General features: G+C 51.2%; 3 protein-coding genes across 3 annotated transcripts; all 3 read left to right on the plus strand.

Moving 5' to 3' along the window:
- Positions 1-5,648: 5,648 nt before the first annotated feature.
- Positions 5,649-7,115, plus strand: P884DRAFT_203681 (uncharacterized protein; the record flags this gene model as incomplete). The annotated part of the gene is made up of 1 exon (XM_069438515.1): positions 5,649-7,115. A coding segment is annotated over one exon (1,467 nt), but the record flags the coding sequence as incomplete, so codon positions are not given.
- Positions 7,116-8,833: 1,718 nt separating this feature from the next.
- On the plus strand, positions 8,834-10,639 carry P884DRAFT_203856 (hmg-CoA synthase; the record flags this gene model as incomplete). The annotated part of the gene is made up of 4 exons (XM_069438529.1): positions 8,834-8,893; positions 9,010-9,112; positions 9,327-10,426; positions 10,502-10,639. The coding sequence occupies 4 exons, from the start codon at positions 8,834-8,836 to the stop codon at positions 10,637-10,639; spliced, it is 1,401 nt and encodes a 466-aa protein (XP_069296325.1).
- Positions 10,640-11,864: 1,225 nt separating this feature from the next.
- Positions 11,865-14,987, plus strand: P884DRAFT_245818 (uncharacterized protein). Its single transcript, XM_069440446.1, has 4 exons — positions 11,865-12,209; positions 12,271-12,704; positions 12,761-14,153; positions 14,209-14,987. The coding sequence occupies exons 1-4, from the start codon at positions 12,117-12,119 to the stop codon at positions 14,830-14,832; spliced, it is 2,544 nt and encodes an 847-aa protein (XP_069296326.1). The 5' UTR covers positions 11,865-12,116; the 3' UTR covers positions 14,833-14,987.
- The last annotated feature ends 4 nt before the right edge of the window (positions 14,988-14,991 follow it).

Consider the following 14,991-nt stretch of genomic DNA (forward strand, 5'->3'; position numbering starts at 1 on the left):
GGTAGCTACCTAGTTATTATTTATAACTATAGAAGCTTCCTTTAGTTGCTTAAGTTCCTCCTTAACTTGGTTAAGGTCCTTTATGATATTACTAATAGCCTTATCCTACCTCTAGACTATAGCCTAAGCTATATTAAGAAAGTTAGCCTTAGTGGCTAGGTACTAGCGTTTAGCGAAGTCCTTGTTAGTCTTATTATTCTTAGTAGTACTGTAGGTTATAATAATATATATAGGTATAGAGTATAGGCCCTAATAACTAGTTAGGCTATAGTAAAGGTAGTTAAGTTTAAATAGGTAGCTATTAACTAAGGTATTACTATCTCCCTTTAGTATATAGATATAGGCTATTAGTAGTTCCTTAGGCTCTAGTATATTAGTAGGTATTATACTAGTAGTATAATAGGCTTTATATATGTTCTCTAGCTTTTTCTTAAGGCTATATATAGCTATATTAGCCCTATATGAGTTATTACTAACCTTCTAGTAAAAACAGCAGATCTAATGGTAGGTATAGATAAGTATTTCCTTATTACTATAGCATTCCTAGTAGGTATAGGTAAGGTAGTCCTTAATAGGCCTGATCATTATAGCTATAGACAGATATAATAGGCTAGACTTAATGATATTAGTATTAGTAAAGGGGTCGAACTCTATACCTATGAGGGTGTTTTCTACCTCCTTAAGGCTATCAAAAGTGATATACGCTTTATTAAGCCTGCCCTAGGATTTAGCCTCCTCTTCTTTGTCCTCGGGGTCCCTTTCGGTCCTATAGGCGAATCTACTAGTAGGTGCCCTATACTATACATACCTAATAGGCGTAGTAAGCTAAGGCGCTAGCTCGGGCGGTTAGAGTGTCGAGTCTAGCTATAACAAGGCCTAGGCTATCAGGCTAGTAGTAGTATTAGCTATAGTCTTATTAATAACTGACATACTCTCTTTATTATACTACTTAGTATCCTATAGTATAGCTATAGGTAAGCTAGTATATATATATAGGTACGTAGTCGTGTCTTAGGTAGCATTAGTAGGGCTGGACTCTTAGTAGTCCTACTCTAGTTAGGCTATATCCGATTCGTAGGATAGGAAGTCGGTAGGCTCGAGCGTCAGAATTGCCTAGCGTATAGTTAGAGGCATCAAAGGCCTCTTCTTGTTTACTATATCTTATACCTTGGTAATAGCGACCTTGATTAGCGATAGTAGGGTTAATATAGTATCCTTATCTATAGGAATATTAGGGAAGGCGTTAGCTAGCTACTTATATTAGCGTACCTTAATTATATCGATAGGGACCTACCCGGTTTTATTAATATATTAGGTATATATAACTATATAGGTACCCCCTATCTTATATACCATATTGCCATTAGTAGTATAAGGCTAGAATCCTCCCTATAGGTTTAAGGTCTTATAGTACTTAGTAAAAAATAGCGCTAGTATAATATAGTCATTATCATTATTAGTAGCTTTATATAGGTCGACTATAACCGATATACCTATAATAACACTAAATAGTACTACCTTTATATCGCCCTTAATCTTAATAAAGGTAAATTTAGCCTCTAGATAGGGAATCTTAGTAACGTCGTCTTTATCTACACTATAGAAGGTCTTATAGTTAGCTATAGTTATTTACTCTCCCTATAACTAGCGGCTATTGACGAAGTAGTATACGGCTAGTAGGTAAACCGCTTCATACTTGCTCTTACTAGTATAGACTATATTAATCACGCTTCTAGGGACTTAGGCTATAGTACCTATCTTACTATCGTAATACCATTTGACTATAGCGTCCTCTAGAAACTATAGGTATAGAGGGCCGAAAGTGTTATAGGTAACACCATATAAGGCATTAGCGACTCAAGGGGGTATATACTATAGGTTATACTATAGTATATTAGGATCTTTGCCCTCGAAGGCCATAGCTATATCTTTACGGCGTACTCGGACCGGGCTGCCCGTTACCAGGTCATTATGGAATTCCTCCTTGGTACCTAGGTTAGCCGTAAAGCCTATACCGCTTTCTAGTATTATATCTAGGTTCTTAAGGACATCCTAGACATTACTATCCGCTAGGGTGTTATTTTCGCTTATAGGGCTAGAGTATATACCCTATATAGGTGTAGGTGTGGTTTATACCTAGTTAGATGCCCCTATAGCTATCTATCTCTTTTGCCAATTGATAGGTATAAACGCGGTAGCTAGGGTGTTAGCTGCTTTGGTTACTATCGCTAACTATAATATAGGTATATCTTACTAGCTAACCGGAGGCTCGTTTCTGGTGGCTAGGGTCGCTACTATAGTTACTATTACTACTATAGGGCCCTAGGCGCCTTTAGCAGCCTGTTTATTACTCTTTCTAGCCTTGCTTCTAGATTTAGCCATTGTAACTAATAGAACTAAGCTATTCTAGGTCGACAAACTTAGCAAAAGTCGTAAAAATAGGTAGTTTTCTTGTATACATGATAGAAAGAAGTAAAAGGCAGTAGGAAAATACTCTCTAAGGCCTCCTTTTGATAGAAATAGTAGTATATAAGCTATAGGAGATAGCTATATAGTTACATTAATAGAAAAAGGCTAGTATTAAAGAGTTTAAGGATTAGAAAAGAAGGTAGTTATTAAAGAAATTATAGAAAAATTAAAGAGGTTCGAAAAACTAGAAAATAGTAGGAAATCTAGGGGTTTTTATAGTTTTTAGGCAGAACCACCTACCCTATACCTCTATAACTACCTACCCTATCCTAGCCTCTCTTGTATCTTCGCGAATACCCCACTAAAACACACGAAACTACCACCGCTAGAAAGCTCTCGAAAAACGCTATCCAACGGTACCACTTTCAACCGCGCGCGAGCCATTACAAGTACGTAATAGGCATCGCAGGCGTAGGAACTAGACCTGACTACAATCCGACCATACCTCGTACGACTATCAAAATTTTCACCGTACAGACTACCTAGCGCCCCTAAATGTAATGTCGATTTAAAGCCTACCGCCAAGCTACTAAGTAGGGAGGCCTATAGCTTCGAGCTAATCAAAGGGGGGCCTTCTATAGGCCTGCCCTACCCCGGATATCAAGGAGCTAAGGGGTCTTGTCACGTAACTAGTCGACCTTATACTAAGCCCTAAACGGGGCAAGGTATATGACCTCGCTAATAGGCTCTTATAGGGCCTTATAACTACTATTATAGGCCTGGTTCCGAACCTATAAGAACTCGTAGCTAAGGAAGTTAAAAAGGGGCTTAAAGAAGCCCTTAAGGCTACCCCTTACCCTACCTAGGTATAGGTAGCTATAGGGCTATAATAGGGGGTAATAGGCCCCTAAGGAGGCCTACCGTCGGCTAAGGCAGTGCCACTATAAGCCTTATAGGAGGTTACGATATAGAACGTAAGCCTATAAGAGGACCTTAAAGCCCGAACCCTAGCTAAGATAGTCTAAGTAGTCAATAGAGCCTCTGACTATTAGGGAGCCGTTATAGCTAGGAAGCTCCTAAGTAGGGATATAGTAGTAGTCTTTAAGGATAAGGCTACTAAGGATTGGTATTTGGCTAATAAGCGATAGGTAGCTATAGCCTTTAGAGAGGAGGCTAGGGAGGTTAGTAGGGCCTATATAGTCCTAGCCAAAGGAGTCCGGAAGGAAGAGCTATAGGGGGTTAGTAAATAAGACTTTAAGGGGACTATAGGCCTATAATCGATCGAAATGGTCAAGTTCCGGCTGCTAAAGAGCCTATAAAGGAAGTACGCCACGGTACTCCTAGGCTTATAGGACCTCGAAGAGGCCTAGAAAGCCTATAATGAAGGTATAGTCTAGGATACCTAGGTGCTAGACTGCGAGCCTTACTAGGATGCTCTAGAACTAAGGTAGTACTATAGGTATTAGAGCTTTAGCTATACTTAATAGTACTACTAGTAGCTAGCCTATTATAGCTATTATAATATAAAGGCCTATAGTAAGGGAGGGAAGACTAGGGAGGCCTAGTGCCCTACCTACTTTAGCTAACTCCCTTATAGGTATATAGCCTATAAGGGCCCCTATACCGCCTGGTATAGGGGCTACCCGAAGAAAGTCGAAGCCTAAGAGAGGGCTAGGGAAGCCTACTAATATAGACCCTAGACCTTCTAACCACCGGAGTAACCACACTAGAAGGTTGCCTTCGAGTTTAGTAGCTAGCTAGAAGACGACGACTATTACTAAACCGGGGCTAAACGCCCCTATAGGAGGCCTACCCTAGCCTAACAGGCGGCTAGGAATGCCTTATTTGATGCCCGACAGACCTATATCTCCTTTCTATAGCCCGGAGCCCCCTCCCTCTTATAACCAGTCAAGGGGGCAATGGCTATAGAGCCTATTACCACTATACCTTCGTCCTCTACTCTAGCTACCTCAAATGTAAATTAAGGTCCTTTAATAGAATACCTAAGGTAATAAATAGGCCCTTAAGGTCCTACTAGAGGAGGCTAAATATAACCTACTAGCTATCTAGGAACTATAGATTAACTGGTTTATAGGGTTAATATACTACCCCTAGGCTTCGAAATACTACCTAGTCTATAAGCCTAAGGGCAAGGCGGCTATTCTAGTGGCTAAACGGTTCCTAGTTAGCTAGTAGGACTATTTAGTAGAGGAGAACTAGTATAGGGTAACCTTTCTAACCTTAGGAGAGAGGGGGTTCGAGCTCTAGTTAGTCTATAATAATAAGGGGGAGTAGGCCCTCTTATAGGACCTATTAGCCCTACCTTAGCCAACCTACCCCCTGGTCCTTATAGGTAACTTTAACCTCTACTACCTAGTCTAAGACCTATTTAATAGGCTTAGCCTAGGGGCTAGGGACCTTCTTAACCTTATAGACTAATAAGACCTTAACCTATATATGCTATATAACTAGGTTACTAGGGCCCCCTAAAGGGACTAACGTAGCTAGCCTTCTATAATAGACCTATTCTAGGCCTCGGCCAGGCTAGAACCGACCTATAGGGATATCGTAGAATATAGGAAGTCTAACTACTACCTATAGGCCCTAAATATCTCCCTCTATCACGGGCCTAGGCTCTACCTAGGCTAATCGATAACAGGCTACGCCCGGTTTCGGACCAGACCTATATACGTTTATAGGGCGTTCGTAAGGCATACGCTTAGGACCTAGTTAGGCTCTAACCTAATACCTAACCAGGCCCTAACTAGAGCATATACGCACCCCCTATATTAGGAAACGGAACCCCTTTCAGCACCTATACTTACTTTCTCCTCTTTCTTCCCTTAAGGTAGTTAAATAAAACATTATACGCTTATCTATAGTTGCTATAAGGCTAGTATATTATATTTCAACCACCTTCTATTGATAGTAACCCTCCTAAGCGAACGACCGACGATTTAGTTATAGCGGAATCTAGAGTATATATACCTTCGAGCTTAGCGGAGTTATAGGAACTCGTCCGCTCCCTCTAAGCAGTAGTAGCATAGTAGAACGCCGTGATCGACTCCCTCTAGGCGTCTTAGACTTAACCTATACTAACCCCTAACTTAGTCGGAATGTCCCCGGAGAGATAGCGGCCTTAAAGGAAGCGCCTCCTAATCGGAGAACCTTTCAATGGTAAGAAGGAACTTTTTATAGCCTAGAAGAGTATAATAGAATATATCCTTATAGTAGATAGAGACTACCTCAACCCTGCCACGCGACGGTGGTACGCCAACCGCGGCATTCCCTACCGCCGGGGGTACCTGCTCCACGGGCCCCCCGGCACCGGCAAGTCCTCGCTCAGCCTGGCCCTCGCCGGCTTCTTCAAGATGCGCATCTACATTGTCAGCCTCAGCTCGGTAACAGCCAACGAGGAGAACCTGGCGACCCTCTTCGCCGACCTCCCTCGCCGCTGCGTCGTGCTGCTGGAGGACATCGACACGGCGGGCCTCACGCACACCCGAGAAGGCGGAGCGCAGGACTCCGTCGCCGACGGTACTGATAACGGGGCCGACGCCAGCACGAACACGCCCGTGCCCAACGGGCAGCCCCAGGCACCCAACCAGAACGCCAACGGCCGCCTCTCGCTCTCGGGCCTTCTCAACATCCTCGACGGCGTCGCCTCGCAAGAAGGGCGCGTGCTGATCATGACGACTAACCACATCGAGAAGCTTGACAAGGCCCTGATCCGCCCGGGACGCGTCGACATGATCGTTAAGTTCGACCGCGCCGACACGTCCATGACGGCCCAGATCTTCCGCGCCATCTACGCTCCTCTCGAAGCCGACGAGATGCCGTCTTCCCTCTCCTCCTCCTCCTCCTCCTCCTCTACTACTACTGCTACTACTACTACCAGCTCCGTCTCGCCCGGTCTCTGGTGGCTCGAACGGGACACCAAATCCACGGTCCCGCTCCTCACGCCGGAAGAGGAACAGAGGCGTGACGCGGCGGCGGCCGAAGTGGCGCGCAAGAAGGACGAGACGATCGCGCGGGTGAACGAGCTGGCGGAGCAGTTCGCGGCCAAGATCCCGGCTCACGAGTTCTCGCCGGCCGAGATCCAGGGCTACCTGCTCAAGAACAAGAGGGATCCCGAGAAGGCCGTGGCGGGCGCCGAGGACTGGGTGGTGGCTACGCGGAAGGAGAAGAAGGAAAAGGAGCTGAAGGAGGCGGAGGAGAAGAGGGCCAGGGAGGAGAAGGAGAAGAAGGAGAGGGAGAAGAAGGAGAGGGAGGAGAAGGAAGAGAAAGAGAAAGAAAAGAAGAAGGAGAGGAAGGATAAGGGGAGAAAGAAGGCGAGCAAGAAAACCAAGAGGGGCAAGAAAGAGACCGAGAGCGAGAGCGAGGGCTCGACTCTTGAGTCGTCGTCGGCGGCGGAGAGCGACGCTTCCGAGTCGGAGCGCGAGGAGAAGGAGAGGTCCAAGAAGAAACGGAAGCCTGCCGCTTCGCCTCCGACTCCCGCATCTCCCGCTGAAGGTGGCGCTGGCGACGTCTCTGCCCCTGTCGAGCTGAGGAGGGAGGAGGAGGAGGAGGCCGGGTCCGAGGCCAAGGCGCAGCCGGGTGATGTCGTCCCAACCATCGTTGTTGACACGGTCATCAAGAGCAAAGAAGCTGCCGAATGTCCGCCGCAGACGCCAGGCGCCGATTCAGGATACGGCACGCCGTCATGAGAGGAAGGTGGAGGGTGTTTTTTTTTTTTTTTTTTTGTGGGGGGGGGGGAGGAGGGGGTGCGGCGCCTACCACCTTCAGCTGGTCCTGATTATCTCGTGAGTGGGCTCAATTAGTCAACAAACTCCGAGTACCAAGACCAAATACGGACGTGCATTGTGAATATAGAATTCTAATAAATCTTTGGCAAACAGCAGTTATAGGACCACGGTGGCCCTAGTGCATCACTCAGTGGCTATCTTGGAGCAGTTCCCTACCTTCCGTCCGTTCTCCCCTTCTTGGACTGGCTGCTTGCCACATGATGACAGTGCTTGTGTATGCATCTTGACCAGCGCAATCACGGCAGCGCCAGGTCGGCAGTCGGCGACAAAGCGGGATCGAGAGGTCGGAATCCAGAAGAAGCTAGTTAACTACGTAATGGTGAGAATATCCCGCTGCTCAGCCACGCCGATGCCGCGACATGTTCGGTTCCGGATAGAGAGAAAACGTGACGCGGCCGGTCCATGCAGCGTTGGAGCACCTTGTTGGGGCCGCTCTGGCCCGCTGACGAATGAGGCAGCACATTGGCAGTGGGGCCTCAAACCCTGGACCCAGGGGAAGGGTTGAGGAATGCCGGGGGCTCGTTGCACAGACGGCCACGACCTTGGCTGGGTTTCATTTCCCCCTTTTGCACGCAGTCTTGTGTGCATGTAGGAATGGATGTGTGTGTGACGAAATCGTGAAGACCTAACTACTATGTTATGGCTACGACCATGCCAGATGTGGCTCCTTGGACGGAGCCCTCATGCCCTATGTTTAAGGAACCGGGTAAGGCCTCCAGAGCTACCCATTTTCATTCACGCTCAGCACAAGCCAAGTAACGAATCGGGAGAGGCAGCCAGCAATAATACAACAACGGGGCCAAACAGTCACCAAACGAAGTCTTCCGCACACCTAGCTGGGCTACGACTCCGTAGTGGAGAATTGTTTATCAATCTCGCAGAAAATCTCCACCGTAGAGATTAGATCCAGAACAATCATTGCACCAAGCTGACTCCGCAGCGGAGACAAACCACTCGAGGGGAGCGACGTGGGCGTCAGCGATGCTCGCGGGCACGCAAAGAGCGACGGCTCTCTCAGTCTCGACTGTCGACCTTTTGCCTCCGACATCGTCTCTGCAATCCTTCCTGTCCTCGGCTGGCAACCAGGCAGCCCACGTAGTGTAGGTGCTGGTTGGCTCTGTCTGACCCGCTCCAGCTTGTGTGTACGCATCGTTCCCCTTTTTAGGTATTTGAACCCACACTTCTCGCCCTTTGCTTTTTACCTTTTTTCCCTGTACTGTGTTGTAGTGTTCGCGCCCTCCTGTTACCTCTTGCTCTTCAAAAAAAAAAAAAAAAAAAGATAACTCGTGGTGCCAACAATTATATATTCCGCACATTTGCGCTGACGGCGCATTTTGAGTTTCCTACGCAAAAATATCGAGAGTGAGAAGCTTCCCTCGCCAAATAGCCCTACATCACCACATGGCTTGCCCAACAACGTGCATATTGGGAAAACTGGGTCCAAGCGCACAACAACGGGGAAATAGGCGGTGAAAGACTGTTGAATTAGCATGGGATGGAGCGCTAACTTATCTACCCCTCCGAAAGCCAGAGATCCTCCACTCCTTTTCCTCCCGACCAATTCTTCTCGAAAAACACCATCAATCCCAATCCGAGCAAAACGCAAACGCTCGCCCGCCATGGCTTCCCGTCCTCAGAACATTGGCATCAAGGCCATTGAAATCTACTTCCCCAGCCAGGTGCGTGCCGTCACGGTTTCCATCCTTCGCTTCGGCACAAACTCCTCCTGCCTGGACCCATTTGGCACCCTGTCCCTGGCCGCCGACATCGCTAACAGCTCCTCTGAACCCTCTAGTATGTCGAACAATCTGAGCTCGAGAAGTTCGATGGCGTCAGCGCGGGAAAGTACACGATCGGTCTTGGCCAGACAAAGATGAGCTTCTGCGATGATCGCGAGGGTCGGTAATTTCCCAGCCCTCCAGCCACTTTTTTTTTGTTGTGTTTCATTGTTTTTCATCCCCCTTGCTTTTTGACCCTCTGAGTTGCCCTCAGCCCCCACCAATCGTTCCCTGGTCCCTGGTGGCGGTTGGCGGGGCCGCGGCAATTTGGGACCAGTAGCAATTCGTCGCGTTCAGGGGCGGCTCAGCTGACGCGGGGTACCCCGCCATCCAGACATCTACTCGATGAGCTTGACCGTCCTCTCCAAGCTGCTCAAGAACTACAATGTGGACGTCAACTCGATCGGCCGCCTCGAGGTCGGCACCGAGACCATTCTCGACAAGTCCAAGTCGGTCAAGTCGGTGTTGATGCAGCTGTTTGGCAGCAACACGAGCGTCGAGGGCGTCGATACCGTCAATGCCTGCTACGGCGGCACCAACGCCGTTTTCAACACCATCAACTGGATCGAGTCCTCGGCCTGGGACGGCCGGGACGCCATCGTCGTTACCGGCGACATTGCTCTGTACGCAAAGGGTAATGCTCGCCCTACCGGCGGCGCCGGCGCCGTCGCCCTGCTGATCGGTCCCGATGCGCCCCTCGTCTTCGAGCCCGGTCTGCGCGGCAGCTACATGGAGCACGCCTACGACTTTTACAAGCCCGACCTGACCAGCGAGTACCCCTACGTCGACGGCCACTTCTCGGTCACCTGCTACACCAAGGCGCTCGATGCCGCCTACCGCGCCTACTGCAAGCGCGAGGCCCAGATTGCGAACGGCGTCAATGGCGACGTCAATGGCCACGCCAACGGCGGCAACGGCACCGCCGAGCCCGCTGTCCCGAAGACTCCTCTCGATCGCTTCGACTACGTGGCCTTCCACTCGCCCACCTGCAAGCTCGTGCAAAAGTCGTACGCCCGTCTCCTGTACCACGACTACCTCGCCGATCCTGAGAACAAGGCCTTCGCCGAGGTGCCCCCCGAGGTTCGCGACATGGACTATACCAAGTCCCTGACCGATAAGGTTGTCGAGAAGACCTTCATGGCTCTCACCAAGAAGCGCTTCCAGGAGCGTGTCAACCCCAGCATCCAGGTGGCCACCAACTGCGGCAACATGTACTGCGCTAGCCTCTGGGGCGGCCTGGCCAGCCTGGTGTCCCATGTTGACGATGCTGCGCTGCAGGGCAAGAGGATAGCCATGTTCAGCTACGGCTCTGGCCTGGCCGCCAGCTTCTTCTCACTCCGAGTCAAGGGCAGCACGGAGAAGATCGCCCAGGCTCTCGATATCCCCAACAGGCTGGCTGCCCGCCGTCAGGTGCCGCCCGAGACGTACGATGCTGTAAGTCAGAACCTGCTCTTGAAACATTGCATGGTGTGAGCCACTTTGCTGACAAATTCTCTCTCTCTCGCATAGATGTGCGATCTCCGCAAGAAGGCCCACCTGCAGAAGGATTACACTCCCGAAGGCGATGTCTCGACCATTGCCCCTGGTACCTACTACCTCACCAAGGTCGATGACATGTTCAGGCGGAGCTACGAGATTAAGCAATAATTGCGTGCCGGTGCTCGCATGGACGAGACAATGATAGACCCCCCTTCGCCCCGCCTGGTCCTCCTCCCGCATTTCCTTTCATTCTCTTGGTTTGAGGCCTAATAGATCCCCGGATGCATGCAATTTCTTTTCGGCATTGCAAAACGACGAGGCACCACATAGATTCTTGCGGTGGGGAGTTGGTGGCTGACGTGCTCGCCTTGCTTAGATGGGCAGGCGGCACTTTCGAGTGACGCAATAGGGGGGATGCGCTCCCTCGGTTTAGAAGGTGGAGATACTACAACCCACATACTTAATGTTTTGGTCCATATATTGAACGCTCGGCTTTTCACCTAGCGACGGTGTATATAGGTGTTTGCTGCGGCGACCTGGGTCTGCGCTTGATACGGGTTACCTGGGCTGGGGTAGCTGCGTGGGCACGGAAGAAACAGAGATTATAATTTCCCGTCTTTGATGCTTACCCAGCGTCGTCATCTCGGTGTGGTTGTCGTCTACGGAGGTGTTAGCTATCGTTTTGTACACCCAATGATGGCTCAAAAACGACAGGGTATATGTTTGTGATGCTACGGCCCTCACCGCTACTCCGTTCGATGCCCAAGTTGTTCGATAGTCAGGTGTGCGTCAACACTTGTGTAACCTGTCGGCTTACCACTTGTATGCAGATGTCACTTGGACCCTTGCCGTTCGTCCATTCTCAGCTCTCCTTGATAAACAAACTTGAACTCTGTGCGTCCTACGGTTCCAGATTGAGCACAAGCAGTCATGCAGTCTAGACGCTGCCTTACAGCAGTTTTCCCCCAGGCCAATGCTCCTTCCTCCCAAGGGCAGAGTCGGCCTACTGGCAACCTGTGTGAGTGCACATACGGATTGCCGCTGATTGAGTCACAGAGTGGCCTCCCGCCACCTTCATTTTCGCGGTTGGCAGGGCTGATGAATGAGTCAATGCTGCAGGCGATGGTCTTGGGCTGGGCGAGACGCCACCATTTTTGATATTGCTGTTGTGTCAATTGACTTTGGCGCTCGTCTCGGCGCTCATTATGACTATCATGGATCATGATTTGTCAATTGCATCGTGACTACGGAGTATTGCTGGAAAGCTTCACATCTACGGGTAGTTATTGAGCTTGTTTCCTCAGCTGGTGCTCACCCCGTCTCCACACCCGCTTCCAGGGTTAACTAAGTTAAAGTGCCTGGTCATGTGAGACGCGGCTGCCTCGCGTCGTCAATAAGTGCCCCACTGGCGTTTTTCGAGGCGCGTCTCATCGAGGCACACAACTCTTGACCACACCTGCCATGCTGGGTCGGCTGCCGGGGCTGGATCTCGCATCGTTGCCTTGGGAAGAACACCAAAAACGGCCACCCCAGTTACTATCCATTCTCATTTCCTCCCTGCTTCACAGTAAGGTTCGGGCGAGGTGTTTGCTATTGATGTGTGTGAACGCGTGCCAGGAGCGCGTCGCAGATTCGAAGGTTCAAGATGGCAGATGATAACGAGAGGCCGGGGCTGCTCAGCTCGTGCTCAATTGCCTTTGTTCAAAGCAAGTCCTTGTCGAGTACATTGATTTCGCAGGTACGTTCCCTATCGACGCAGTCTCAGCCCTCCCACCTAGTCCACCGCTAACGGCGTGCAGCTCTCTCAGGTCGTCAAGGACCATGGCGCCGAGGTCCTGGAGCCGGGCCGCAAAGGCGAGATTCGTGTCCCGCAGGCCACCCACATCATCTCCAACACGATCGACTTTGACCAGTATGCAGAGGCGCAGGCCTTGATGATCCCCGTCGTAAAGTCCGATTGGATCAAGGCGACTATTGCACGTAACAAGCTCGCCCAGGTCCGCCCGTTCTCGCCCGATCCCCGGATGATCTTCTCCAATGTCGTTCTCACATGTGCCGATATCCCGCCGACGGACAAGGAAGCCATTGCGGGCGCAATCATGGCGCTCGGTGGCATGGAGTCCAAAGACCTCTCACGCCAGACGACGCACTTATGCGCCTTGTCGTTGGATCACCCCAAATGTATCGAGGCGAAGAAGAAGAACCCGAAGTGCAAAATCGTCCTTCCACATTGGTAAGCCGTCACAAACAAGGCCGCGCGCCAAAGTTAGTTGACTAATACCGTGCTAGGTTTGACGACTGCTTTCGGTTGGGCAAGAGGATCGACGAAGGGCCCTATCTACTGCCCAACCCCGAGATTCTAACCAAGGCACCCGAGGATGCCGTCAAGGTCCCTCCGAGTCAACAGCTGGACGGCGCTGTGTCTACGGTACCCACCGGACCATACGAGACCAGCGGAAGCGAGAAACTGGTAGTTTTCGCGCAGAAGAAAGTTATGCTGTCGGAGGACCTGCCCATCAACGCCATGTTGCGCAAGACGATTACGGACAAGATCATCAAGGGCGACGGGGAGATTGTCGATGTGGTGGAGGACTGCGATATGTTTGTTTGCCAGTACCGTGATGGCGAGCAGTACATCCGCGCATCACAGCTAGGGAAGGATGTGGGCAACCTGGCATGGCTGTACCACATGATGGTGTACAACGAGTGGACATCGCCCTTCCGCCGGCTGCTTCACTACCCGGTGCCGAGGGATGGTATCCCCGGATTCAAAGACATGCGGATCACGATCTCGAACTACGGAGGCGAAGCGCGGCTATACCTCGAGAATCTCATCACGGCAGCGGGTGCAACATACACTCGGACCATGAAGGCCGAGAACACACACCTCATCACGGCTCGCATGCACAGCGAAAAGTGTGAAGCTGCGAAGGACTGGAACATTGAGATTGTCAACCATTTCTGGATCGAGGAGAGCTACGCTGCCTGTCAAGTCTTACCTCTCAACAACCCAAAATACCGGCATTTCCCCCCACGGACGAATCTAGGTGAGGTTATCGGCCAGACATCTTTTGATGAGCCCACGCTGCGGGAAAAGTACTATCCTGGTGGAGAGGAGCGCATGACCGAAGCCGCCAAGAGGAAGAGGAAGATCAACGAGCGCGCGCAGAAGAATGCCCTCAACGTGGGACTGGATCGGGATTTCAGTGTCATGCAGGATTCGAGTCCAGGGGCCCAGGGGAATTCGGCCGGGAAAGCTGCGGCAACGCCAGCACTCGGGACCTTTGCCACTCCGGCGAAAACGCGGCACATTCGATCTGGCAAGGAGAACGACACGCCTTCTGTCGTCTCCAGCGCGAGCCGCAGTGCCAAGGCGCAGGCGCTCTCCAAGCTACAGGATTTGGCGCCAGATATTGCACTCTACGAGAAGGAGAAGAAGCGGGTGGCGAAAGATGGTCACGGGATATGGGGCGGCAAGCGGGCGGCGGACCAGCTTGACAAGCAGCGGGCAGACAGGGGCTCAAGCCCGGCGAGCAAAGCGGCGGACGACGCCGAGGACGAGCCGGAAAACAAGCGGCCGGCCAAGAGGGCGAAGGTGTCGCTGCCGGAGGTAGACATGCGGATTTGTCTGACTGGATACAAGCGCTGGGTAGAGAACAAGGGAGCAGAAGAGGCCGACCGGGTATGTCACTTGTTCAAATTCGCGGATGCGGAACCTCGTCGCTAACAAAGTACAGAGGAAACTCCGCTCGCTGGGGATCCAGATCGTGCCGGAGAACGCGCCTTGCAACTACCTCGCGGCGCCCGGCATGGTGCGGACCATGAAATTCCTCCGGTGTCTTGCCAAGGGTCCTGAAGTAATCAACTCGTCCTTCATCACGGCGTGCATTGAAACCGGCAAGCGGCCCCCCATCAAAGATCACCTGCTGGTGGACAAGGCCAATGAGGCGCGGTTTGGCGTAACCATCGATAAGGCGGTACGCCGGGCGCGTGCCAACCGCGGCCGACTGCTCTGGGGCGTTCCTATCTACTGCACCGCCGACATCCCGAACGGGGTCGACGCGTATAAGAATATCGCCGAGGCAAACGGGGCCATATTCAAGGTCTACCGAGCCAGGAGCGGTAGCACGATCAGGCCGACGACGGAGGAGGAGGACGGTGGTGCCGAACCGGATCCCGTGTACCTGCTGACAGGATCGTCGCCGGCCGAGAGGCAGCTGTGGCCGCGGTTCCAGGAGATGGCGCACAGGGGCCACATGGAGCCGCGGATTGTCATGGCAGACTGGCTGTTGGATGTGGCGATGCGGCAGGAGCTGTCGTTTGACCCCAAGTACTTGATGACAAACCGGGTGTGGGAGTAGGTGTGGAAGGTATCCTTGGTAGCCTGGCGTTGGGGTGTTGGTTGCCGTCGTTTGTTCTGTCGCCGTTTTGCGCACTCGCATGGGAGTCATCGTATGCTCGCCTACTAGCCGGTATGCCAAGCAGCCGGCAACTCTCTGCCTCTTCATCCAGCAGCCTCC

The sequence above is a fragment of the Thermothelomyces heterothallicus genome, assembly GCF_042370625.1.
Source record: "Thermothelomyces heterothallicus CBS 202.75 unplaced genomic scaffold P884_scaffold_16, whole genome shotgun sequence".
NCBI lineage: Eukaryota > Fungi > Ascomycota > Sordariomycetes > Sordariales > Chaetomiaceae > Thermothelomyces > Thermothelomyces heterothallicus.

Coding starts and splice junctions, on each gene's coding strand:
- P884DRAFT_245818 (XM_069440446.1), top strand. CDS start 12,117: ATGGCAGATGATAACGAGAGGCCGGGGCTGCTCAGCTCGTGCTCAATT. Junction 12,705..12,760: donor AAAATCGTCCTTCCACATTG/GTAAGCCGTCAC, acceptor ATACCGTGCTAG/GTTTGACGACTGCTTTCGGT. Junction 14,154..14,208: donor GAGCAGAAGAGGCCGACCGG/GTATGTCACTTG, acceptor AACAAAGTACAG/AGGAAACTCCGCTCGCTGGG.